The sequence below is a fragment of the Arthroderma uncinatum genome, assembly GCF_011692745.1.
Source record: "Arthroderma uncinatum strain CBS 119779 chromosome Unknown scaffold2, whole genome shotgun sequence".
NCBI lineage: Eukaryota > Fungi > Ascomycota > Eurotiomycetes > Onygenales > Arthrodermataceae > Arthroderma > Arthroderma uncinatum.
The window spans coordinates 2,340,220-2,364,989 of record NW_022983864.1 but is presented as its reverse complement, the minus strand read 5'-3'; the positions used below and the strand labels follow the sequence as shown (position 1 = coordinate 2,364,989).

At 49.7% G+C, this 24,770-nt stretch overlaps 10 protein-coding genes across 10 annotated transcripts; 6 read left to right on the top strand and 4 right to left on the bottom strand.

Annotated features, from left to right (window-relative positions):
- Nucleotides 1-309: 309 nt before the first annotated feature.
- On the bottom strand, nt 310-2,844 carry GIQ15_02687 (uncharacterized protein; the record flags this gene model as incomplete). Its single annotated transcript, XM_033550104.1, has 5 exons — nt 310-1,571; nt 1,630-1,791; nt 1,862-2,219; nt 2,276-2,726; nt 2,774-2,844. 5 exons carry the CDS (start codon nt 2,842-2,844, stop codon nt 310-312), a joined length of 2,304 nt encoding a protein of 767 aa, XP_033407265.1.
- A 1,355-nt stretch (nt 2,845-4,199) lies between these two features.
- GIQ15_02686 (uncharacterized protein) lies at nt 4,200-4,922 on the top strand (the record flags this gene model as incomplete). The annotated part of the gene is made up of 1 exon (XM_033550103.1): nt 4,200-4,922. The coding sequence occupies one exon, from the start codon at nt 4,200-4,202 to the stop codon at nt 4,920-4,922; it is 723 nt and encodes a 240-aa protein (XP_033407264.1).
- A 923-nt stretch (nt 4,923-5,845) lies between these two features.
- Nucleotides 5,846-8,554, top strand: GIQ15_02685 (uncharacterized protein; the record flags this gene model as incomplete). Its single annotated transcript, XM_033550102.1, has 5 exons — nt 5,846-5,886; nt 5,957-5,984; nt 6,047-6,102; nt 6,170-6,332; nt 6,461-8,554. 5 exons carry the CDS (start codon nt 5,846-5,848, stop codon nt 8,552-8,554), a joined length of 2,382 nt encoding a protein of 793 aa, XP_033407263.1.
- Nucleotides 8,555-9,555: 1,001 nt separating this feature from the next.
- GIQ15_02684 (uncharacterized protein) lies at nt 9,556-10,125 on the top strand (the record flags this gene model as incomplete). Its single annotated transcript, XM_033550101.1, has 1 exon — nt 9,556-10,125. The coding sequence occupies one exon, from the start codon at nt 9,556-9,558 to the stop codon at nt 10,123-10,125; it is 570 nt and encodes a 189-aa protein (XP_033407262.1).
- A 1,389-nt stretch (nt 10,126-11,514) lies between these two features.
- Nucleotides 11,515-13,134, top strand: GIQ15_02683 (uncharacterized protein; the record flags this gene model as incomplete). Its single annotated transcript, XM_033550100.1, has 1 exon — nt 11,515-13,134. The coding sequence occupies one exon, from the start codon at nt 11,515-11,517 to the stop codon at nt 13,132-13,134; it is 1,620 nt and encodes a 539-aa protein (XP_033407261.1).
- A 394-nt stretch (nt 13,135-13,528) lies between these two features.
- On the bottom strand, nt 13,529-14,332 carry GIQ15_02682 (uncharacterized protein; the record flags this gene model as incomplete). Its single annotated transcript, XM_033550099.1, has 1 exon — nt 13,529-14,332. One exon carries the CDS (start codon nt 14,330-14,332, stop codon nt 13,529-13,531), a length of 804 nt encoding a protein of 267 aa, XP_033407260.1.
- Nucleotides 14,333-15,307: 975 nt separating this feature from the next.
- GIQ15_02681 (uncharacterized protein) lies at nt 15,308-15,683 on the top strand (the record flags this gene model as incomplete). Its single annotated transcript, XM_033550098.1, has 3 exons — nt 15,308-15,428; nt 15,491-15,567; nt 15,627-15,683. The coding sequence occupies 3 exons, from the start codon at nt 15,308-15,310 to the stop codon at nt 15,681-15,683; spliced, it is 255 nt and encodes an 84-aa protein (XP_033407259.1).
- A 120-nt stretch (nt 15,684-15,803) lies between these two features.
- On the bottom strand, nt 15,804-16,827 carry GIQ15_02680 (peroxin 11C; the record flags this gene model as incomplete). The annotated part of the gene is made up of 2 exons (XM_033550097.1): nt 15,804-16,551; nt 16,781-16,827. The coding sequence occupies 2 exons, from the start codon at nt 16,825-16,827 to the stop codon at nt 15,804-15,806; spliced, it is 795 nt and encodes a 264-aa protein (XP_033407258.1).
- Nucleotides 16,828-17,078: 251 nt separating this feature from the next.
- On the bottom strand, nt 17,079-18,272 carry GIQ15_02679 (uncharacterized protein; the record flags this gene model as incomplete). The annotated part of the gene is made up of 1 exon (XM_033550096.1): nt 17,079-18,272. One exon carries the CDS (start codon nt 18,270-18,272, stop codon nt 17,079-17,081), a length of 1,194 nt encoding a protein of 397 aa, XP_033407257.1.
- Nucleotides 18,273-19,395: 1,123 nt separating this feature from the next.
- GIQ15_02678 (uncharacterized protein) lies at nt 19,396-20,371 on the top strand (the record flags this gene model as incomplete). The annotated part of the gene is made up of 4 exons (XM_033550095.1): nt 19,396-19,539; nt 19,609-19,884; nt 19,980-20,249; nt 20,306-20,371. 4 exons carry the CDS (start codon nt 19,396-19,398, stop codon nt 20,369-20,371), a joined length of 756 nt encoding a protein of 251 aa, XP_033407256.1.
- Between the last annotated feature and the right edge of the window lie 4,399 nt (nt 20,372-24,770).

Genomic DNA, 24,770 nt, shown 5'->3' with positions numbered 1-24,770 from the left:
AGCAATGAATATTTTCATCTTTTTTTTTTTTTTTTAATAATTGCAATTCATCATACAAGCTGTGAGAAAGCCTTATGTATATTCTGGTACTCCGTAGATATAGATATAAATTACCGAATGATATTAAAGATAATATTGTTATTCGAGTATATAAATGACGCCGAACCATATGGGTTGGGGGATATCATAAGGAAAATGATAAAGAAAAAAAAATAGATAGATAAGGAACCCGCTTTCTCCTTTCCCCATTTTGTGAGGTAGATAAGGAAATGAAGTTACATTTTTGCAACCCATCGATCCGTTCGCTCCTTATAAAACTCCGCCAGGCAATTGTATAGAATTTTGTTGTGTGGACTGCGCTCGTAGACCAGCGCTTGGTTGGCCGCCCGAACCTCCAGAAGGTAGTCCGCCAAGGGTGATAGCTGTGCTACCAGGAGTGCCAGAGTCAAAGCCACTGCCGCTGGGTGGGAAGCCAATCGTCGTACTACCGGCTCCACCGCTGCCAGAGCTGGTATATATGCCAGGGACCTGCCCGTCGACCATTTGTGTTTGCCGCCGAAGCATGAACATTGGCTTTCGACCGTCTTTATCAAGTTGTTTGAATAGTATTAGGGGTTTCTCTTCAAGTGCCAGACATCGTTCCTGGTCACCGTAGACAATATATAGAGCATATAATCGCCAGTCTTCGTGGATGTTGTACTTTTTAAGAGCCGCAGGAAGAACCTTGTAGCAAGGGTCATCCATCGAGACGCGGAAAGATTTAAATATTTCGACACTGGGGCCTGAGTCGGACGTGTTTTGTGCGCTGCTAGACGCTTGACCTCCCCCGCCGCCCGATCCTCCGCTTCTAGAGGTGGTAATGGCAGGATGGTCTTGTCGACTTGAGGAGCTTGAGTTCTGATTGCCGCCAGATCGGTCTTGTCGCTGTTGTACTTGTGTGTCTTCGGAGTGGTCATAAGCTGTGCGGTTGTTGGTAGAGGATGGAGGGTCGCGGGAATATGATCGGGATGCTAGTGTTTGTTGGGTGTAGAAGCTGTTGGGTGATGTGGGTGATGGCATGCCCTTGGGTGAGGGCTGGCCACCGGTCATAGAGGCTGTTAGGTGAGAAGAGGCTGCCATAGCAGCGGCGGATGGATCAAGGGTGGACGAGTCTGTGAATGCTCTACCTTCGGGTATTGACTGTGGAATGTGTGTAGGGGAATTAGTCTTTGGAGTAGAGCCGCCAGCGAAGAGCTTTCTCGATATTGTTCGAGTTAGGCCGCTACCAGGCTTCTCCTGGCCAAGGAATGAGGGTGAGGTTGCTGGGTCGTGGTTATATGGTTCTGATGTTGCAATGGTGGATCCCCCGTAGGATATAGTCGTTGGAGGTTGGTATGGTAGAGGAGCTGATTTATCTTTGGCGATTTTGAATACCGGTAGCAATTCTTCTCGCAGCCTTCGGTAGTCATCTGCAAGTTTCCGTAGTTCCGCTTCTGCTGCCACAAGTCTTTCGTCTCGCCGTCTGATGGATTGGATGAGGAGGGCTACGTCATCCTGGGTAGCTGCATCTTTCGCATTGCTTTTATCCGCCGCTATAAAAAGGAAATGATTAGGACAGAGGACGAGCATGGAACGAGGAACTGCACATACATAGAGGAACGTAATGGTCGGGGTCAATGGGTACACCTTGCTTCACCTTCGCTTCGTATACACTTTTTAAGATGGTCAATCGATGTCCAACACTCGATATTCCAATTTCTTTCAATTCGTCATGTTTCAAAGCAATGAGGGCCTCTCCAACGATCTCGTTTTCTATATTGGGCGCAAAAACAAACAACGATTAGGCTCTGTTTTCTACCAAAGTGAGATCTTATACACGAACCTAGAAACGCTTCACGGTACTGCAGCAAGCCCAGACTCCCCACGAACTTGGCACATTCCTCTGCTGTCCAGTCATTTATGACCGTCTTGGGCGAGCCGCGGTCCTCGGTCTTGCCGTATGTGGGAGTGTTTTCCGTCGAGGGTTCCTCTGAATCGGTTGGAGAGCCCTCGGAGTCTTCGGCAAGGTGGGGTGAGATCACTACGCTCCGCTCGTACTCATCATCTGCATCCGAATCGCCTGGATAGGCGTCGGCAAAGGCCATTGCTGCGCGCACGTCTCGAAATCCCAGGGCAGCCCGGTGCCGTTGAGGGGTGTTATATAGGTGGTTGGGGCCAAGAAAGATCCAGCGTCGCCCTAGCTATGGCGGTTAAATATAAAACGCAAATACGTCGAGTCCAAAAATATAAGAGGTACCAGCTGGGCACCGGCAAGCCTGTCTGGAGATATATCGAGAGAGGTACGAAGGGAAGCAGAGGCGGTCGTGGTAGTGGCGGTGGAGGTGGGCGTTGGGTTTCGAGGGAAATCGCCAGGGTCAGAGCAAGGGCTGGACTCGAAGCGACGAGACGGGACAAAAGCAAGGAGAGCGGTATGGACGGCCGCGCAGTTGACTGACGATAATTGCCTCCAGCCCCAGCGAGCAATTCGGGGTCGGTCAGGGCTCGCTAGAAGGTGTTTTGTCGCGGGATGTTCCAGGGCAAGGCCAGGGAAATGAAGTATCGAGGTGGGTATAGATAGGGCGGGTAAGGCGAGCAGCCCAGCCGTACATGCACGAGCGAGCCCACCGTGCAGCGACGACAGTCCGCGGCGTTCGAGTGGAAGCCAGCAGCAGGCCGTAGTCTCGTCGACGCAGGCTGTTCCCTTGGGCCTATAGGATGTGTGGTCTGTCGTTGTTCTTCTTCGCGATGCTTCAACTTTCGACTTTCACGTCGATTTGCGGCTTTCGCAGCGTCGCCCAAAGCGGAAGTCACGTGGATAGACTTCATACGAGACGGTAAGGCGCTAGTCCAGATATAGTTAGTGGTAATATATTATATAAGAGGGTTAGTCATGACTTACATAAGCACCTAAAGTGGAAGTAGATGTCGAGGTAGAAGTAGAAGAAGAAGTGGAAGAAGTAGAAGTAGAAGTAGGAAGATAAAGGAAAAGGTAATAGACGAGGGAGCAGGTATATCTACCTGGCTGGAACCGGTAGCTCCCGCACTCCGCCCCAGCGACGCGTGAAGACGTATCGAGAAATGTCACTGGCTGCGAATACTCCGTAGCCTTGGGGTTACATAGTATATGCGGTACACGATGGTCATAACTAGTATAACTCCGCGCCTGACGCAATTGGATGGGATCCTGCGGCCTTGTGAGAACGAGATTCCTTCGGGAGCCACAAATGAGCGTCGAGGGCAGCCTGTCGGTCCAATCCCAGCTCAGCGCGTACATGTATATATCCAACGTCTGCAGCGAAGGCTGGATCCCGGCACAGCCCAGTATAACACACGCCCGTCCATGTGACTCGACTGTGCGATGCTGCTACCGGTGCTGCTCTTGACGTTGCTCCCGGCGCTGTTCCCGGCGCTGCATACCCGGAAGCATCTAGCGCGTGAACTGTCAGCGTACAACTGACAGCTGGAAGCCGTTGACGCATTCGGGCATATTCCTCTATCCCTTTAACCTTCCTTCGTTTCCTTTCCTCTCTCTCCTTATGTAGTCGCTCGTCCCATGTAGTTGATAGAAGGACGAAGTAGATATATGTAGATATAAACCCCTGCAGCGGCAAAGCCTAAAAGTTTAACCAACACGGCCTTGGCGAAATGACATCCGACTTTCGCTCGCTCGACCAGCTCTCCCCATATAGAGCGCGCTGAACAGACGACTTCTTGGATCCTCGCATTGGGAGCAGGCCCTGCCCCGTCAGTCGATGCGAAGAAGAGGCGAATAGGCCCTCTGGTCATGAATTAACGGGTTGACAGAAAAAAGCGTATCGGACTTCTGGCTCGCCCTATTCGGAGCCGGTGGTTTTTTTTGGGGCGGAGGATATACCGTCATTGATACCTCATTGTGCAGTCAAGCTAGCATTCATTGAATGGGAGCCATGACTGCGACTGCACAATAGAAAGGCAACTCGGCCCCAGCTTTCTGCAGTGAGCATATTTGTGTTATATACCATCTCCTCGTCTTCTCGTCTTCTGCTGACACCTGCCACTTTCTCAGAATCGGCTCTCTGCGCGCATGCACTTGACATATACTACACCGGAGTTTAAGAACATTTAGACCGCTAGTCCTTACTATTTCGATAATCACTTCCTAACATACTCTACACCTCCAACGACCTCTCTCCGATCATACCATGACGAGTGTCGCCGAGAAGCCCAACGATCAGATGGCCAACTCCACAGACCCTGCAGACCATCTCATGGACCACCTGCTAGCCACGCACAAGCTCGAAGACCTACAGGCCTCACTCGCCAACTCCCTCTCTACCTGCGGCTGGACCGAACGGGTACGCAACCTTGCCTTTGAGCTCTTTCGCACCAACAACCATACCCGCTTCGAAGATGTGGTCGACACCATCGTCAGCATGGCTACGTCGGGAGATGGGACAGACTCGAGCTCGCCTACGTTAGGGAAAAGGAAACGAGACGGAGAAGACGACTCGAAACTGGTCAACGGTGCTACCAAGAACGGGAAGCGGGCGAAACATAACCCTGCCACGAACGGCGGCGGAGAGGCATCGACGGAGAAAGTGACCGTCAAGAAAGAGACGACGGAAAGCAACTCCATCGGTGAAAACGGCACAGCCGCTCCCAATGGCACCGCTTTGCCTGAGTTTCTGGCAGACTACAATGTGCAGATACCTGAACGAGCTGTAAACAGCGGCGTTAAATTCCTGCATGACTCGATGCATGAGTTATTCAGCTCTGACGGCGAAGACCAGACGAACGGCGCCAAGGCCCACGACCCAGAGAGCAACGACGATATACCAATTGCGAGAAAGGACGGGAAGAAAAAAGCTAGCGACCAACCAAAGACCAATGGACATCCCTCGTCGAAAAGCGGCAAAGGAGCCTAGCAGTACTTTCCTCTCGGGCTGTTTATTTTCTTGTCGTTATTTTTTTTTTCTTTTTCTTTTCCATGACTTTTCCTCGGGAGTATCTGGGTCAACGGCGCTGCGACGATACGTATTCTAATATGGAGTGTGGACTTTGGGGGCACGATAGAAGGAGGCTTCATATGGCTGTTTTATTTACATGGGATATAATGTTTCGTTTCTGTTGCATGTGTATGTACAGGTGTGGCATGTGGCATTTAAACAGGACCTGGCGCGTAGGTGTCCTATCATCTACAGTTCTATCATATATTCTTCTATATCACTCTAGATCATGTCCTATATCACTTCTATATCATGTCCTATGTCCTCTCTAGATATATGTCCATGTCCCCGCTTAGTCATAAGGCGGTGGCGCGCTTTAACGCCCTCCCCCCCAGGCTGCGCGCCTCCAGCCAGGCTCCAGCGCTGCGTGGTCTCTTTGTCTGCTTTGGGACGCCCCATCCAGCGCCTTCCAGCGCCTTCCAAGCTGGCTCGCCGCCTGCTGCTGATTGGCTAAGAGAGCTCCCATCGCTGACTAATGTTCTCCTGCAGCCTAAACAGCGCGGTCACGGGACAAGCCAGATCTGCCAGAAACGCCGCTGACTCAGCCATCTCCAAGCTTGTCCGCCATCAGTTATCGCCAACGGACCTGACAACAACAACATCAACCACTCTCTCACACCCACCATTCTGCCCCCATCGTCTGCTAAAGGACCCCCAGGGTAGCTTCGTGGTAAGCCCCAGCACACCTGGTTGTGATATGCTTCAAGCAAACTGACCTTCTCCCGCCAGGATATCGCCTGCTACTTGTGACAGGCCACCAGCTCCCGCTTCGAGCTCCAACCTCTCTCCCCGTTGAGATTTTTGCGTTCCCATAGATTTCTTTCGATCACAGCGTTTTCAAGATGCCTCAAGAACCGGATAACAAGCACAAGGCTAACCTGAAGTGAGTTTATCTGTTTGGCGTTTGGTCTAGAGATGTAATATCAACTAACACTTCGACTTCTCCCTGATAGTGATCCTTCAGGCGCCGAAAAACGTGATGTGAGCACTCGCTTTTGCCTATCGAGACGAAGCAGGCAGACATATACTAATATTTCAACCAGGAGCTTGACACTTCGACCGCCATCCTTAAGAAGAAGAAGAAGCCAAATTCATTGATGTGAGTAGTAGCTCTTATTACGTTTATCGAAGCTGTGGCGGGATAGCTTGGTCCTGACGATATATAGTGTCACTGATGCCGTCAACGATGACAACTCCGTCATTGCACTCTCAAACAATACTATGGAGACTCTCCAGCTCTTCCGCGGTGATACCGTTCTAGTCAAGGGCAAGATGCGAAGAGACACCGTCTTGATCGTACTTGCAGACGATGAACTTGATGATGGCAGCGTACGCCTCAACAGAGTTGTACGACATAACCTACGAGTAAAGCACGGAGATGTTGTCACCGTCCATCCTTGCCCAGATATCAAATATGTAGGTCTCCTCCATCTATGCTTAACGTTTTACACAGAAAGGAAGCTTACACCGTCTGTGACCAGGCTAAACGCATTGCCGTCCTACCCATTGCCGATACCGTCGAGGGTCTCACCGGCTCACTATTTGACGTTTTCCTTGCCCCATACTTCCGTGAAGCCTATCGACCAGTCCGACAAGGCGACCTTTTCACTGTTCGTGGTGGTATGAGACAAGTGGAGTTTAAGGTAGTAGAGGTTGACCCACCAGAGTATGGAATTGTCGCCCAAGACACTGTTATTCACTGCGAGGGCGAACCAATCCAGCGAGAAGACGAGGAGGGTAACCTCAACGATGTTGGATACGACGACATTGGTGGTTGCCGAAAGCAGATGGCTCAGATCCGTGAACTCGTCGAGTTGCCGCTCCGTCACCCCCAGCTCTTCAAGTCCATTGGTATTAAACCTCCACGAGGTATTCTTATGTTCGGTCCCCCCGGTACCGGTAAGACCTTGATGGCCCGTGCTGTTGCCAATGAGACCGGTGCCTTCTTTTTCTTGATTAACGGTCCCGAGATCATGTCGAAGATGGCTGGTGAATCCGAATCGAATTTGCGAAAGGCCTTCGAGGAAGCCGAGAAGAACTCCCCCGCTATCATTTTCATCGATGAGATTGACTCTATCGCCCCCAAGCGAGACAAGACCAACGGAGAAGTCGAACGCCGTGTTGTATCACAGCTTTTGACCCTCATGGACGGCATGAAGGCTCGTTCCAACGTTGTTGTTATGGCTGCCACTAACCGGCCTAACTCTATCGACCCGGCTCTTCGACGTTTCGGCCGTTTCGACCGTGAAGTCGATATCGGTATTCCTGACCCAACTGGCCGTCTTGAGATTCTTCAAATCCACACCAAGAACATGAAACTTGGAGAGGATGTTGATCTCGAATCCATTGCTGCTGAAACTCACGGTTATGTTGGTTCTGATATTGCATCTCTATGCTCTGAGGCAGCCATGCAACAGATTCGTGAAAAGATGGACCTTATTGATCTCGACGAGGATACCATCGATGCCGAGGTCCTTGACTCTCTTGGTGTCACTATGGAGAACTTCCGCTTCGCCCTCGGTGTTTCCAACCCATCTGCCCTTCGCGAAGTCGCTGTTGTCGAGGTTCCCAACGTCCGTTGGGACGATATCGGTGGTCTCGAGGAGGTCAAGCGCGAACTCATCGAGAGCGTCCAATACCCCGTCGACCATCCCGAGAAGTTCCTCAAGTTCGGTCTTTCGCCATCCAAGGGTGTCTTGTTCTATGGACCCCCTGGTACTGGTAAGACCTTGCTTGCCAAGGCTGTTGCAAACGAGTGTGCTGCCAACTTCATTTCTGTCAAGGGTCCTGAGCTGTTGAGTATGTGGTTCGGTGAATCTGAGAGCAACATCCGAGACATCTTCGACAAGGCCCGGGCTGCCGCTCCTTGTGTTGTCTTCCTTGATGAACTGGACTCTATTGCCAAGTCTCGAGGTGGTTCCCAAGGTGATGCTGGTGGTGCGTCTGACCGTGTTGTTAACCAGCTCCTTACTGAGATGGACGGAATGACCTCCAAGAAGAACGTGTTCGTTATTGGCGCCACTAACCGACCGGAACAACTTGACAACGCCTTGTGCCGTCCTGGTCGTCTCGACACCCTTGTCTATGTCCCTCTACCAAACGAGCCGGAGCGAGCGGCTATTCTCAAGGCCCAGCTCCGCAAAACTCCTGTCGCCAGTGATGTCGACCTCGCCTTCATTGCTTCCAAGACCCACGGCTTCTCCGGTGCCGATCTCGGCTTCGTCACCCAACGTGCCGTCAAGCTGGCTATTAAACAGTCCATTGCTACTGCTATCCAGCGAACCAAGGAGCGTGAGGCTGCAGGCGATGACCGCATGGATGAGGACGTCGATGACGAAGACCCCGTTCCTGAACTCACCAAGGCCCATTTCGAGGAGGCCATGAAGGATGCCCGACGATCTGTCACTGACACTGAGATCCGACGTTACGAGGCTTTCGCACAAAGCATGAAGAACACCGGCAGCAACTTCTTCAAGTTCCCATCTGACGGAGCTGGTGCGGCCGAAACTGGATTCGGTGATGCTGGAAACGACGACAGCCTTTATGATTAAACAAAGGTAGCTCCTAGCTTCACGTATTCCTTTCAATGATGTTCTTTATCCCATTTGGTACTCGTTGCGTAAAAGGCAGCTTACTCAAGAGCTTTTTAATTGCAAGAGGGGCGGGAGAACCGGGGTTTTGTGTTCTGTTCCAAATTGGGCTTCTTGCTCTCTCATGCTTATGTCTCATAGTCACGCCCTTTCTTAGTTACCTCTTGAATGTTAACATAAGATTTCATAATGGTATATGGATTATGCATGTCAATATCTTCTTGAATCCTTACGTCTTGTAACATGTAACTAGTACGCTTTCCATGGTTGTCTTGCTATGAGGAAACCTGGGTCAAATATCTAGAGGTTCCGTGGTTGATGCCAGTAAAATTCTAGCTTCCCGAATAATTGTTACAATTAAATAGAACATAAAGCCATATATTATCATATCTCTCTTCCACTATTTTATACGAAGTCGATATTTGTATACATAGAAGTGCTCTTTCCATATAAAACGCCAGTTTATTGTTTTGATAGCTGCAATAATCGTACCTTCTTACTTCCTGATTAGGCTTTCAGCAAGGAACCATAGGGAAAAAAGATAGGATCCTCTTTACCATGGCAGAATGAACCATTCATTTACCATGATGTCATTTTGACATTTCTCTTTTCTCTAAATATTTCCAGTGCCTCAGGGTCCTGATCCAGCATGTTCATTTCCATGTCTTCGAAGGGATTAGCCTCCTGGAACGTGAATATTTATTCAAATATTGGTGCTCTTATTTCGACCCTTGGGATATTGCCCTAAAGTGCATATGGGAGCCTGTTAGAGGATAGAGAGTAAGTCTCCCCTTATTCCCCTCTGGCCGTCCTCATTCAACTTGGGTATCGCCATATTTTCCCCCATCCCCCTGAGGGGTAAATATATCCCTCTAGGCATTTTCTAAGAAAAGGTCAAAGAAATAGTCAAACACCGTCTCGGAAATTATCCTCCATCTCCTTCCTCCCCTTACAAGGCAGAAATGGCCGAGCTGGAGGTTAAACGGCTGACAATGCTCGACCATTACCCTCGAGAATACCGTCGAGCTCTGAAAAATACCCTAACCCAGGGTCAGCTCGAGGAATATCTCAAGGGGTCGACGCCCATGTTCGTCGTCGGGCCACTCATGCTGCCGTCCTTTCTCAAAGCAATGACGGAAGCTGATTGCTGCATGGATCAGGCCAGATATGTGACGCAGGCAAGCTTGTTATGCCATAAGTTATACCTGTTCGAGGGTATCAATACTCCACTGGTGAGGGCCTCTGACCGGACAGATGATTATGTGGACGGCATGCTTGTTTTCAGCCTCTCGACACAGCGTCGAGGTTGGATACACGACCTGGAAGCCTCAAACGAGATGGAACTAAAAAACGTTCAGGTTGAGATCACCCTAGAAGATGGCAACTTGTGTACCATTGAAGCGGGAGCCTTCGTCTGGACCGGGGCGATACATAATGGTATAATCCCGGCTGAAAGAAAGGAGTGGATAGTTGATGAGTTCCTGTCGAGTTCCTGGTATGGGACTATCACAGCAGAGTACGGCTCATGCTAGGGTCATACAAGGCAAACTCCATCTAATTGAGATCATATTAGGGTGGGAAATTTCGAAGTAGGTATCTCTTTCAAAGCCCCATTGTAGTATCCGTTTACTAACTAGCCAAAGGAACAAGGAACGATATATGAAAACATCTATATTTTAGCGACTGGCGTTTTGGATATTTCCTGCATTTAGTTCATGTACCTGGGAGCATTAGAGAATACCCCTTTTAGTTTTTCTTTTTGAATATCAACATAACAAAGGCTTTATGCCTCAACATTCTGAAACTTGCCCTGTATAAAGCTCCGTAATAGTTCACAAAGGCAAATGCTGCCAGCTTTTATGTGAATGTAGCATCCGGCATCTGGTATATTGTAAAATAGTGACAGGAGTCCTAGCAATGCGCAATGTAGTGTGCTAGAACCTCTATCATTGATATCAGAGGCAAGGTATAAATTGCGGCTTCCTATAACCACCTAAGGGGGCACTACCCTCTTGGATACGTCCTCCATGCATCTGAGGCCCATGGTTTGCCCTATAAAATGATCCTCACGTCCTGCAAGGAGAAGATTTTCACACCCATGAGGAGGACGTCCTCCTGGCGACTAAGCGAAGGGGTTTTCTAGGGCGCTGCCCTTGTTTTGATTTGATTTTTCCCCTCCTCAGAGCATGACGTCTCACTCTTTTCACAAACCCACAACCTTCTGCTGAGTCTGAAATCTTCACCCTTCCTCAGGCATTTGATACTTTGTCTGTGAGCATCTTGAGAGCAACTTCAGCTGCCTGGGCTTCTAAAGGTAGGGCTGAATATCAAAAACAAGTCTGCAGTCTTGTCAGGAGTTCAAGGGGGGTGACAAGGCAATTTTCCTTCGATGACTGAGCTGACCAAGTGATATAAAGGGGTATTTCAGTGATAGGAGCTCAGACTCAGCAAAGGCACCAAGGACTTCGTCTCTGAAGGTAAGTCAAGGTCGATAGGTTCGATCTGCTGTCCTGTCAGACAGACGAAGACTAATGGCAATGCTTAGGAAGGATTTGTGATAGTGGCTCAGACTCGGCAAAAGTATCAAGGTCTTCGTCTCTGAAGGTAAGTCAAGGTCGATATACTTGATCTACCCTTCCGTTAGAGAGACAAAGACTGATGATGCTTAGAAGAAGGATCCGTGATACAGACTCAAGCTCAGGAAAAGAATAGGTGTCGTCTCTGAAGGTATGTCAAGACTGATATACTCGATCTGCCATCCCATTTACTAGACAGACAAAGACTAATGCGACCTTTAGGGGAATATCAAATTCAAATCAAGGGTATCAAGCTCCTGGAAAAGGCTGGAAAGGTATGTACTATGACTCAACTGGCACTGCTCGTAACTTTGGATATCGAATTAACGAGGCATAGTCGGCACGATGAGTGGCTTCGTCGATGATGACTGGAATGTAGCGGCTGCTGGGAATCAGGTACCTGCTGCTGGTTTGAATGCAACGGGAGCACCGATGGCTGTGGGACATCCGGTAGCTGCTGCTGCTCCAAACCAGACGACCTTGACCTCTCGCCTCCTAGCACTGCCGCTGCATATCCGTGAGGCCATCTATACAGAGGTCCTCAAAGTTGAGAACACGATCAAACATCATGTCCATCGAGACTGGGAGATCGCTGACATCATGGATGACATGGCCAATTCTGATATTCCAACTGATTGGGTATGGTCTATGAGTCCACGCATCACCACGTACAATTTCGATACTTCTCTGTTGCTCGTGAACCGCCAGGTCTACCTTGAAGCATCTCGAGTCTGGGGTCGTCAAAACACCTGGGTCCTTATACGACTTGGAGACGCGCTGCTTATCAGGGTCATGCAAGAATCGGGGTGTGCCATTCCAATACCTGACACCTGGACGCTTGCTGGCCTCGGTGATACTTCTGGTAAGATGCAGAGGATTGCCGTTGATATCACCGTAGGTGGGACGGCGAACAGGTATGCGGCGCAACAGAAGATGTTCATCATGAGCGTAGAGGGAGTATGGGACCTTGTGGCCCACCTGGTGTCATACTCTATCACGCCCTGGTGCATCGTCGTGCGGTACAACAAAGCCGATATCTTCCCTGCGAGCTATCGTCGCAAACTTGCAAAACGAGTCAGGGAGTTGTTCGAGCCACTGCGAATTATCGGCCCCAACGACCAACGCCGTGGTGTGATCCTGATAACTGAGAACGACGAATCTAACGAACGATCTGACCGAGCTGCTGACCCCAGCATACATATCCCCCTGACCACCTGTGAAGTCTTGAAGTTGTTGAGAGACTACCTTCCTCCATTCAACGCGGATGTAGACAAGGTGGACTGGGTTCATGAAGAGGTGAAGATGGCCGAATGGAGTTTCCTCTTCACCAACGCGATCACGAAGTACGGAGTTTCTGAGGAGTTTGGTCCTGGCTGGCGAGACACCCTCTGCATGGCTCACGCGCGAATGATGGCCATCAGATTGGGTCTCGGAGACTTGGAGCAAGCTGAATACCACGCGAGACGAACTGACGATATGCTGGAGATGCACGAAGCTAGGATCTGGTGGTACCATGCCGTTGTGTCTAACATGAGGACCTGGGGTGATACACTGAGCAAGAGCGTCACCCAAGAGATCCTCGACGTTATCTGGTGTCTGTCCCACAGCGAGGACAAGCAGTGGTTCAACCTCTTCTGGCTCAACGGCAAAGAGGACGAAGAGAGTGAGCGCAAGGTCGTCCTCACGGCAGCTCATAAGATCGAGGCAGCGCGGTGGGTGGCATCAGTAGAACATCCAGGGGACCACGGTGAGCGAGCCAGGAGATTCAGCCAGTTCATGGCCGTCCAAGGCCAGAAGCTCGTCGCAGGCTTTTCTCCTGGCGCCGTGGACGAATACAACCTCTCGATGCGTGCTCTGGTGGTCGCCAACAGGCTGCCAGACAGCTTCCAGAGCTTCTGCCACCAGCACGGCTTCAAATACTGGTCTTTGGTTGAGGTGGTTGATATTGATGTGAAGCTGAGATGAAGCTGAGATGAAGCTAAAGAAAGTAGTGAGATAGTCAGCCAACATAATAATAGTTAAACAATGCTTCTTTAAATCCCTTTCGTAGTCCTCCCAGTCTAATGATAAGGAGAAGTAAAGGGAAGTGAAGGGAATAAGGTGAAGAGTAGGAGAATGTCCTCTTACCTCCTTCAACAGCATCATCAACGCTATGCGGACTACTCGGGCTACAACGAGGCCATAGAAGCCCTTAAAGAGAGGGATTACTGGTATCCTTATTGATAACCCTTAGCCTTATGATAATATCGCCATGACTTTATTCATATCCGTAACGCGAGCAACAATATAACATCCAGAATGCGCCTGAACTCCAAGCTCCAGTGACACCCAACCCCGTTCGACAAGAAGAGAACCCAGGCTACGCGAGCTCGAAGACGTTTGCCTTGGTGTTCGCATGAGCTCCAGGCTGGCTTGGATTGCTGTCAGGATGCGCGATGGTTGCTGGACCGCTGTCGATTTCCGAGACCGATCCGCACACACTCATGGCAGGATGAACCCGGTTGTCCATCGTCATCTGGCCGGACATGCGAGCCCTGTTGACGGAGTTCGTCCAGCTCGAGCAATGCGACATCCGATCCTGCTGGAAGGTTGGTGAGAGCGAGGGTGAAGTCGCCGTCTCTGATTCCGCCCGCTTCTGCTCCATGATATCTGCCTTTAGAACGAGCCTGTCGACCAGCACGCCGTGCGCCTTCTTCAGCGTCTTCTTCACGAAACCCGTAGCTAATACGTTGCATCGCATATTGACGTCTTCACGGAGATACAGCCCTTCGCGCGGCGCACCCGGTATGCCCAGTTCGACCGTCTCTCGCGGCTCGCCCGGCATGTTCCCTCCCACGCTCCATTTCTCCTGTATGTCCAGTCCGGTGGGAGCATATACGTGTGTCTGCAGGCCTGCCGGAAGATCGTGGAAGCAGGCCTTGTACGTGACGTTGCCGGAGAGGAGGCCGCCAGGTAGATACTGCACCTTGTCCGTGAGCTCGTACCAGATGCAGTGGAATTCGTCTGGGGGCGCAGAGGGCGGCGGCGAGCACTTCTTGAAGTCGATGACCAGCGGATTCAGCTTGATCATCTCGCTGTGCTCGTGCAGCGTCCTTACCACCATCTCCCTGGTGATGTAGGGAGGGAGAGGGGTGACGGAGGTGAATACGCTCCGTTTGTTCATGATTCTTATATTGCTGTTTCGGATGGTATACAACAGACGATTCGATATATAAGGGCAGTATGCAGCAGATGATTCGATATAGAGTACGAGGTGATATCTCAGGCCTTGGAAGCGATCGTCTGCTTGTTTCTACTTATCATCCAGTCGCTTGTATTTTGTTTTTGACTATGGATTCCTCCAAATCCTTCAGCCCCAGCCTGATGTGGCTAAACCTTCGCTTTCACCTGGACAGCCTGCTCTACGATCTTATTATTATATTCAATAGCTGACGTTGCTGCTGAACGGAGTCCTCCGTGGTATAGCCATGGCTATATTTGCTCGACAGGCCAAGGGGCATCACGGCTGAACCAACTCGACCGTCTACTTATGGCCATCGCCGAGCTGAAGGGACGACACTGGGGCTAATGCGCAGTCAAGACACGATAGTCTCCACGGGGCTATTTCCATGGCTCGCTAAGTCGTCAATCTTCTATCACGTCCGTCCTATCATTCTCCTAGGAGAGAGCGGGCTTCGTCTAGCGCCAGGTGCATCTCTCACCGAAAGAGCTGATTGCTGGCTGGAGCTGAAGCATCGCCCTCCCAGAGATAAATGCGAGAATGCGAAAATGCGAGAATGCGAAAATGCGAGAATGCGAGGATGCTTGATGTTCGATCGCCGCGCCAGACGACTTCATTCGACGCATGCTGTCTTGGTTTCATGGTGATCAGTCCAGAGGCGATACGGATACGGATAATGTCTAGAGTTGTGCTGGAGTCAATATAGAGATATCCACGCGAAAGACTTATTTTTGGCTCAGTCTAAGACATTATCCAAGCCCGATCGTGTCGTTGGGATGTCATAGTTGCGCTGTTCTGCTGAAGTATATAAACGCCGTCCATTCGCTGTGAAGCCGAAGAAAAATCATTCTCAATACCAGACTCAATATTCAACTCCCTTTTAAACAACAGACAATAAAACAGCTCCAATCTCTCAAGATGCGTGCCGCCACCGTCCTCTTCTCTGCCCTCTCCCTCCTTGGCCTTGCCCAGGCGAGCTGCCCTGAGGGAACAACGGTCAACTGCTGCATCAAGCTCGAAGGCACCACTGCTTCCACCTGTATGTCCCCGGATGTTTAACCTCTAGCTATAGAGACGACCTGGCTAATATAACCTCTATAGGTGCTCAACCTGGAGCTACCTACTGCCAGGAGCCCGGCAACTCGCTCCTCCCAGTCTGCTGCAAGAGCTACAGCCTGGTAAGTCCGCATAATATATCCTCTGCCAAAGAACAAGGAGCTAACGCTGAGATATGTAGACTCCAAGGGGCTATGTTGGCACCGAGTGCACCAAGCTCTCCACAGGCTGCTACTAGACCTGGATTGATAGACATGCTAGTTACAAGATACAATATATAATGAAAATATAGTGTATGCTGCTGAAAGAATCTAAAGTATGGTATTAAAAAATGTTATATGTTCCGTCTCTCCGTAGTTCAAGTAGCAAGCCATAAATCGTGAATTCCCCATGCACCGGCAGTCAAGCTGAGGACTCCAACCAGACTCGCAGGGACGCCGATGCCGCCGTCAACACTCCAGTGCAGACAGAGCGGCAGCCACGCAAGACTGTTGACCAGCTTCTGGTTCCGTGCGCGTAGCTTCAGAGAAATCTTCTTCGCTTCCTCCTTGCAGCTCTGCCCGAGCCCCTTGTCAGTCGTTCCAGCACCCTTTCTCCGCTCAGCAGAGGAAAGCTGATGCTCGCGCGCAAGCTTGACGAATTCCAACAGGATATGCGTCAGCCATGCTCGCACGCTCCAGAGAGACCACTTCGATAGACTGCCCCATTTCTCTACCGCGCGCTTACTCAGAACGCCCTTTGTAGCGAGGAAGGCGACGTTTTCGAGTAGCTGGAAGAGAACGCAGGAAATGACCTGGCCGTAAGCTATGGTTCGAAGGAGGGGGTCGGACGGTGGTGATTTATATGTAGCCGACCCCCATGCCCACAGCGGTATGAGGCCGAGCAGCCGTAGCGACGTGCGTGTTTCAGACACGAGAGATGCGAGGGCGAGGAGATGCGGGTGGGAAGCAGGCGAGTTGGCGGATTTTGATGGGACCTTTCGGCCCAGGGCAGAGAGAGCGAGCCTGTTCAGCCTGCGCGAGTGCGTGAGGGCGTAGTGTAGGATATGTGCAGAGTATCCGACTGTTGCGATTGCTCGTTCGGTTCCATGGGCGCTGGAGATGAATCTATCGGAGGGTTTAGTCTTCCGTCTTTCATCGTTTATCCTGCGGTTTGATATGACAATTGTAGACTCACTTGTTCAGCCGCAAGATTATAGCATCCAGGCCTGACGATTTGGCCGGTGATGATGGTGCTGATGATGGTGCCGGTGCTGGTGCTGGCGATGGCTTCTTCTCGTCCTCCGGCGTCACTTTGACCGGCGGCTGTTCAACTGGCTGCGGCTTCGGTGCAGACGGAGCGATGTCCACCAGGACGGTGGATTCGGTCAGGCTCTCCTCCATCGCATTGGCTTGCTGCTCGAGTTCTCAACGAGTGACGAGGGTTATAGCAGAGGAATAAGGGGTGTTTTATTTAAATCACAGCTAAACACTAGAAATCGTACAAGGCGCAACCTTTCTCCGCATCCCAAGCCGAGGTTAGCATCATGTGCAGTAGGGATGAAGATATTACATTGTTTTTTATTATCATTACATTAATCAATTATGGCATCAGACGAGCCAAAGGTGATGCCGATACTCCAATCATCCTAGCATTAGTCGTTCGTGTCTGGTTTCTCCGTCTCTATCTCGGACTTCTCTTCCTCCGTCTTTGCGTCCGTTGACAGCACATTTGTATGCTCAGAGAGCTCTCCCGGCGATGGCCCGGTCTGTTCAGCGATGAACCTTGGTCTTAGCATCAGGCGTGGCCGTTTCGCCAGCCTGGACAGTCCGCCTGGATGGTCATGCGTTGGTTTGGACATGTAGAGGCTGTCGTTTCTCGCAGAGCTCAAGCTCTCATGGAGTCCGACTCTGGACCAGTGCTGGGAGTTCTGTAGGCTTGTGCTAGCAGCTATTATCTGCTCTTCCTTTGATGAGTGTGTCTCTTCATTGTTCTCGTTTCTTTCTTCAACGTTCTCGATGTTCTCTCTACTGTCAGTGTCTGATATAGCTTCAGACTCCATGGAAGTAGTCATCGAGACATCATCGTTGGAATTGTTATTATACCTCACAGGACGACGAGGGAGCGGACGGCGGATGTCAGTCATTGGAATGTCAAAGATGCTCTTTATCTTGCCGCCGTGTCTGTCCCTGACTTCCATGTTCTTACGGCACAGTCTTTCCAAGCTCTGCCACGACCTCTCGCAGCCGCTTGGTCGACAGTAATGGCAGTACGACGTCTTGCACGGCGGAATGACAGCCGGATGTGGTTCTGGACGATCCAAGCCAAAGGCCTTGCAGCCCTGTTCTACGAGAAACGGATCTGGTCTCGGACGAGCAAACACTGGAGTCTTCCAAAAGGCCAACTTAGCGGCCCATCTCTGCCTCAACTCTTCTTCTTTCCGCGTCGACTCCATCCGTATGGCTTCTAGGACGTCCGCACGCTGGGCCCGGAGCGTCTCGACCTCTGCGTCCGTGTAGTGCCCGTCCTCGATGGCCTTGGATACCCATTCGTTTAGTGACAGCTCGACAGGCGTAGAAGCGGTAGAAGCGGTAGACGCAGTGGCAGTGGAAGAGGTATCTGTCGATTCACCGGACGTGAGAGGCACTGCAAGGTCGCGGATGAACTCGTCACTGAGAGTTCGATTCTGGTCTTCGGTGCAGATGTATACCCAGCGCAGCATCGCCTCGCCACAGCGAGTACATCCGATGTGGCCGTCGGCATCGAACACGCGTGTCATGCTGGTATGGGTGCATTCTGCGCGCCAGTTGCGGGTTTCCGGCGGTGGATGGGTGTTTATAGGGTCCATGATGGCCTCCTTATCCTGACAGCTGGACGAGGGAGAAAAGGGAGATGGAATCTGAAGAGTTATAAGAAGTTAGGAAGGACCGGAAGTGCTGAGGATGATATATTGGCTGCTAAAGGTGAATCCTGAGCCTGACGTTAATGGAACTGGCCGTGACTAGTAGTTAGAGGTGGAATTCTCCGACAGAGCGGCTTAGGGAGATACTAAGCGTTGAAGTTGAAGTTGATGTTATGTTGAAGCTGTTACTGAAGCTGTTGATGGCTGGTCCGGATACTGGATAGTGGTAGAACCATGGATCACAGCTTAAATATACATATATAGAGTAACAAGGGGATATCCAGTAGCAATGTCTTTAACTTCATATATCAAGTGTTACTCTGATGTTGTAGATGTAGATGTTGTCGATGTTGTAGATGTTGTAGAAGTCGTATAGAAGTTGTATAAGGGTGCAGTTCATGAGATATCTACTCGACTGTATACAAGACTCAGTTGACTACATACTAGATCTATACAAAGGGATTAATGTAATATTCCTGCATCTGCATATTTACTGTACCAGCGGAAGAGACGACAGAAGAGCATAGGAGCATAGAGAAGAGCTAGAGAAGACAGAGAAGACAGAGAAGATAGAGAAGAGCTAGAGAAGAGTATAGAGAAGGAGAAAATATACACGATGAGATGAAGTAGAAGAAGATAGGAGTAAAGAATCTGTAAAGCACCATGAAGCCATCACCAACTTCTATACCGCATCTACCTGCATCTACACTCGCATCACCTTCTATACTACATCAAATCTACATCTACACCTATACTCCGTATCTATATTTACATCGTCTACATCTACATCTACATCGACGGCGAGATCCTTGCCAACCTCGGCTGCGATCACAACAAACAACGCTAGCTCAGCCGGCCAACTCGAACGCGACCAAGCACCAAACCTCCCTTTCCCCACGCCCGACGCTGCTATCTTCTGCAAACCTGCTTTCGCTCTCCAGCATCGTCCATCCGCAGCTCGCACTGCCGTCGCATCGCTCAATTACGCTCCAGCTGCCTCTCGCTCGCGCCGCGCCCGCTCTCGCTCGCTTTCCTGGCCCCCAGCCGACGTCTGCTCGCTCCCGTAACCATGACGACCTCCGTCAAGTTCGAGAAGGACACCATCCGCACCGCTGGCACCGCCGCTACGGCCGCTTCAAAGGCCGGCGAGGACATCGTGCACAAGGTTGGAGAGCGGCTGACTGGCGGCAAGTCACAGAATGGATATCTGGCTGTACGTTGTTGATCCTGGCGGTGATGGGTGCTGTGTTGACATTGGGCTGATCCCTAACATGTTTACCAGGTATACCTGAAGCAGCTTCAGTCGAACCCGCTGCGAACGAAGATGATCACGTCCGGTGCCCTCTTCGGTATCCAGGAGCTGCTCGCTTCGTGGATCGCGCACGACCGCAGCAAGCATGGCCACTATCTCAACTCCCGCATCCCCAAGATGTCGCTCTACGGCGCCTTCATCAGCGCTCCGCTCGGCCACCTGCTCATCGGCATCCTACAGAAGATCTTTGCCGGACGCACCAGCTTGAAGGCGAAGGTCCTTCAGATCCTCATCAGCAACCTTGTTGTACGTCGAATTCCAGCTTCTCGGCTTGCTTGCACGCCCAGGTTTTACCCGCCGGCGCTTAAAATATAAACACAGCTAACACTGCCGTATTACAGGTCTCCCCGATCCAGAACGTGATCTATCTCACTTCAATGGCCATCATTGCGGGCGCACGCACCTTCCACCAGGTCCGCGCGACCGTCAAGGCCGGCTTCATGCCGGTCATGAAGGTCAGCTGGATTGTATCTCCCCTCTCTCTGGCCTTTGCCCAGCAGTTCCTCCCCGAACAGACCTGGGTGCCATTCTTCAATGTCATCGGTTTCATTATCGGAACCTACATCAACGCTCACACCAAGAAGAAGAGACTGGAAGCCTTGAAGCGCAAGGTATGTTGTGTCACCCTACACTCCAGGCTAGAGCTATAAACTAACCACATCTCTAGCAATACGGCTCCGGAAAGAGCTCTACCGGCCGTCCAGAGGACTACCCACCACGACGCGACTACTAAACTAGTCGCACCTCCGCTATGGGCGGACTTGGACTCATGTATCCCTAGTCTTCAGCAGCGTTACAAGCGACCCGATTAAATCCAACCCTTTTGGCCATAGCCCTTCCCTACCAACTGCTTGCCCGCCCCCTCAAATTTTCCCAGGAAATATAAAAAAAAATTACATGCAATATCTCAATGCCACCTACTGTCGTGTATAATCTTTAGTAACGCGGATATTCACCTCTTCCTGTCCGCGCCACGCCAAGTTGATATATTGATCATATTTCCAGGATAAATTTTATCCCGCGATATCCCTTGTTTTCTCCCCCCTCCCCCTCCCGTCCCCTTTCTTTCATATGTTATACGGCCTTTTGTTTCTTGTGATTTGGATTTTTGCCTTTTTTTTCATCTCCTTTGTTCCCGCAGAATGGTGGACTATCGCGGCGACATGCTCAAACACGGAGAAACAAGAATTTTCGAGGTTGGGTTTCTACATATCTATTCCTTCTGTTTCTTTGGTTTGTATGGCCCGATCCCTATCTGTGTTTTTTTTTCTCATGTATCTCTATATATGCACGGTCCCGACTTAATTCTATGTGATATTGAATGACTTTCTGCTTTACGGAGTACTTGTAGTAGTAGAGCCATGCGTCTAGTGGATAATACTATGCTTATAATAGATGTATAGAGAGACTAGGAAGATATCCTTGAAGCCATAGTTGAAACGTTAAACCTGCTGAATTACTCATAAACGACCGGAAAAAAAGAATAGTTTCAACGCGTTTATATCAAGCTTAGAATACTGAATATTTAGAAGATACGAAAACCAACGATATCTCTGTGAATATTTTTGTTTCCTGAATGCTCACTCCTCCACACCAAGCCAGATGAAGCCCTCCGGTACAGTGCCTAGAGTGAACTGCTCGATTCTATTAAGTATAGATTTCCTATTCCTAGGTGCAACTAAACTGAATAGTTATGCAAATCGAATCTTGCTATCAAGAATTTCTAATTAAGAGGATAGTGAGCGAGCTTTATAGTCGTAGTTAAATAGAGCCGCTAGTTAGACACTACGTTTTGGCCTCACTATAAATCATCCATCGTCATCACATCGGTATCCCATCGTCATCCCATTGGACATATTCAAGAGAGATCTTCTATCCATATTCCACAGCTATGTCATCTGCTCATCCATGCTTGATGCGCTGCCGCTTATTTTTCTACGAAAACGATTGCTAATATTCCGTACAGCTCTCAAGCTATGCCTGGCCCAACGAAGAGATAGCTTCATCAAATCCTTATTTCATCAAGATCTCTCCCACCGAAGACCGGCCTTACATAGTCAAAGCGATGAAGCTGGGAGAGTCCTCTGAATGTATAAGTGGTATGTATAAACTGAAGGGTGGGCAAGTTTGCGTGGCCTCCTCCGGCCAACGCTCATCGTGTAACAAAATAGCCCAACCACTCGCCTCAACGGGCATTGAAGCGTTTGAGAAAGGCTGGATTTCGGGTTCTAGCATTTCAAAGACCATCGTAGCCATCTGGCCTATTCTCTCTATCGGGTTTTATGACGTGTTCGTCTGGCTATGGGTAATTTTTTACCACTCGAGGATCGGTCGTGAGACAGGGTACAAAAGCCTGGGCTGGGTTTGAGCGACGCAAACGTTGCAGTTCTGCTTTTCATAGGTGAGTGAGTCTGCTAGTAGTAGCAATTCGTGTTTCCTCTAACAAACTATAGGCGTTGGGCATACGGTCGTGGTTACCGTTGGGAATGCCGATATTCATGGACCGCTCTCTTTTAAGGCCTAGTATGGCGCTTTAGACGATTGTTCCTTGAACCATAAAGGAAAAGATACCACTCCAATGTTCCTATATTAGAACGGACCTTTTACCAGCAATCTTGCACCGGACAGTTTGGGCAGAGGGCACTTTTGCGTTGATGGCCAAGCGGTCCGCTCCGTGTGACATCAAACAAGGCCAGGCGCACTCAACGTTAGTATTAAACAATAATATTAACGTATATGAATCAGGCTGCTGGTATTTTGCCATGGTATTAAAGAAGTGCCCAGCCCAGGGCCATTCATATCTTGAAGGGATCCTCAAATCATTGCTCATGCTCACGGCTTCAACCAATACCACTTCATTTTGTCCCAGTCTAGCAGCGGACTAGGATACTTGAGCTATAAGTTATTTACAGTTTTTTACTTCACTATCTTCAAAATATGTCTCGACCTCCTAAGTGTAGCTGTCGGACTTATGCTGAGGCTGCCGGGGAAAAAACAGGAAGTGGATTACGGTGCCTAAAAGCTCCCTCACTTCCGAGCCTGGGGATTAGCGAAGTTTTGGCGACGAAACTGGCTCTTGATGCGCTTGAAGATTTCCAGAGTCCGCCCTTGGAGGCACCTCGCTGCCTTCTCCACGGGTATAAATACCTTCCGTTCAGGCTGTTCAATACACTCGACTCTTACCTCTTCAGGGGCTTGCTTAAGGACCAAGTCCTTCTCAGATGGTCAAAAATATTACCATATACCGTCCATGGGCTGACTAGTAAGCCAGGGACGAGAGATACGAGGATTACGATTGATCTTCAATCTGCTCTAATAAAAGAGAGCTCGGCAGAGGGCATCATCTCTGTTTTGATACACCATATGGCTCATGCATACTTTCTTGCCTGTTGTGGGTTACCCGCAGAGAATGGCGCCCACTCCGAAAAACAGAATCTTGGCCATGATCTAGCTTATAGCACCCTGGTATATAGAATCATGGAAGTTTTTCAGGCTCAAGGATCCAAGCGGCTTCCCAACCTGTTCCTTTTCGATCGTACACGCTATAACGTCAACAATCCCCGTCAACTTTGCTTTCAGGAGAGGTCCGTCTCCAGCTTGGCCGAACCCGGCAAATGCTGTACCTACCAGTCAACAGATTTCATACGCAAAAATGTATGCCATGATCATGTTTTGACCCTAAAGGAACTACGGCCAGGACAGGAAACAGATGGGAAATCAGCAATGGGCGATCCATAGTAAGTAAAAGCCATGCGACCTCCTTTGATAACAACATATACTTACACTGGAAAATTAGCCCAAAGTCTCACTACATCCACGTTGTGGACCTTGAAAACCACACATTCAACCCAACTTTGCGAACGCAGTACTCTTCTCCACCGTCGGGTTATATTGAGCTACACTATGCAAATTACGCTGTGCCATTCCCACGTTCAAACTTAAGAAGGGATTGCTCTTTGACTTCTAAATTACATGAAGAAGTCAACTTTCTAAACATACCTGCTCCCTCTCATCAAACCTTCTTTGCATTTTACTTGTACTTGCTGAACGGTGATTATCCTCCGGAGATGATTAAAGTCACATCACCTTATTTTGTGGCAACGAAAGCCCAGGGTCCTCCGATTATATCAAAATATTCCCCTGCAGCAGAGGATTACCTGGTAACTGATATCAAGATGTTCAGCCTAGCAAGCATGCTAGATTTTTCAGACTTGAGGGAAAGTGCAGCAGAGAGAATGTATTCACTAGGTGAAACACATGCGAATCCAATTGCTATCCTCGAGGAGATATATCACAGCGAGACTCGGAATGACGATGATAGAGATCGATTGCGCAGATGGGTGCAACAATTCCTTACTAAAACCAACTCGGATTCTGGGGTCACCAATCTCGATATCTTGCAGGCTGAGCAATGGAGTGGCCAACTTGCGAAGCTCAAGGATGACAACGGGCTATTCAACTTGGACTATGGCGCTGCATTCGAAAATTTAGTTATGACAAAGGCTTTAGCGTGTATACGTGCACATACCGGAGAGAACTCAGCAACTAAGCAGCCTACGGAAGCCTCAGAACAACCTGACTACTTATCAACTGCTGAGTCTGAGCTACTCTGTCAAATGAACCCAGACATACTAAAACTGTACGAAAATGTCGTTGCGTCAGGACAGAAATCGGCCTCTAGACCTACGGGGACAGTCGATTCCACGGCACAACAAGACGATAACGGCAGACCTCAGCAATGTTCTTGTCACAGAAGAGGCCAGGCAGGCCAGACTACTGAGTCAATTCACCAGCAATGTCAGTGCGCATTTTGCCATCCTCAACTATTAAACGAACCGGGTTTACATGGACAGGTCCCCTCTTCTCCAATTCACTTGAATGCTACTACACCCATGTTTTTCCCCGGGAGCCCCCAAACTACATGCAGCACTATAAATTATCCTTTCATACCATTCTCTACCCATCACTATTTTAAGCCATGAGCAAGAATGAATTAGTTCGTGGAATGCCTTGTTTGTTATTGCAGCTTGTGGTATAGGGGTTTCAGTTTTTCCGCTGTTGTTGGTCTAAAAATTGTTTGCTCGATTTTATTTATACTGGTGTTTGATTTAATGTTGCGTCAATAAAGGGGA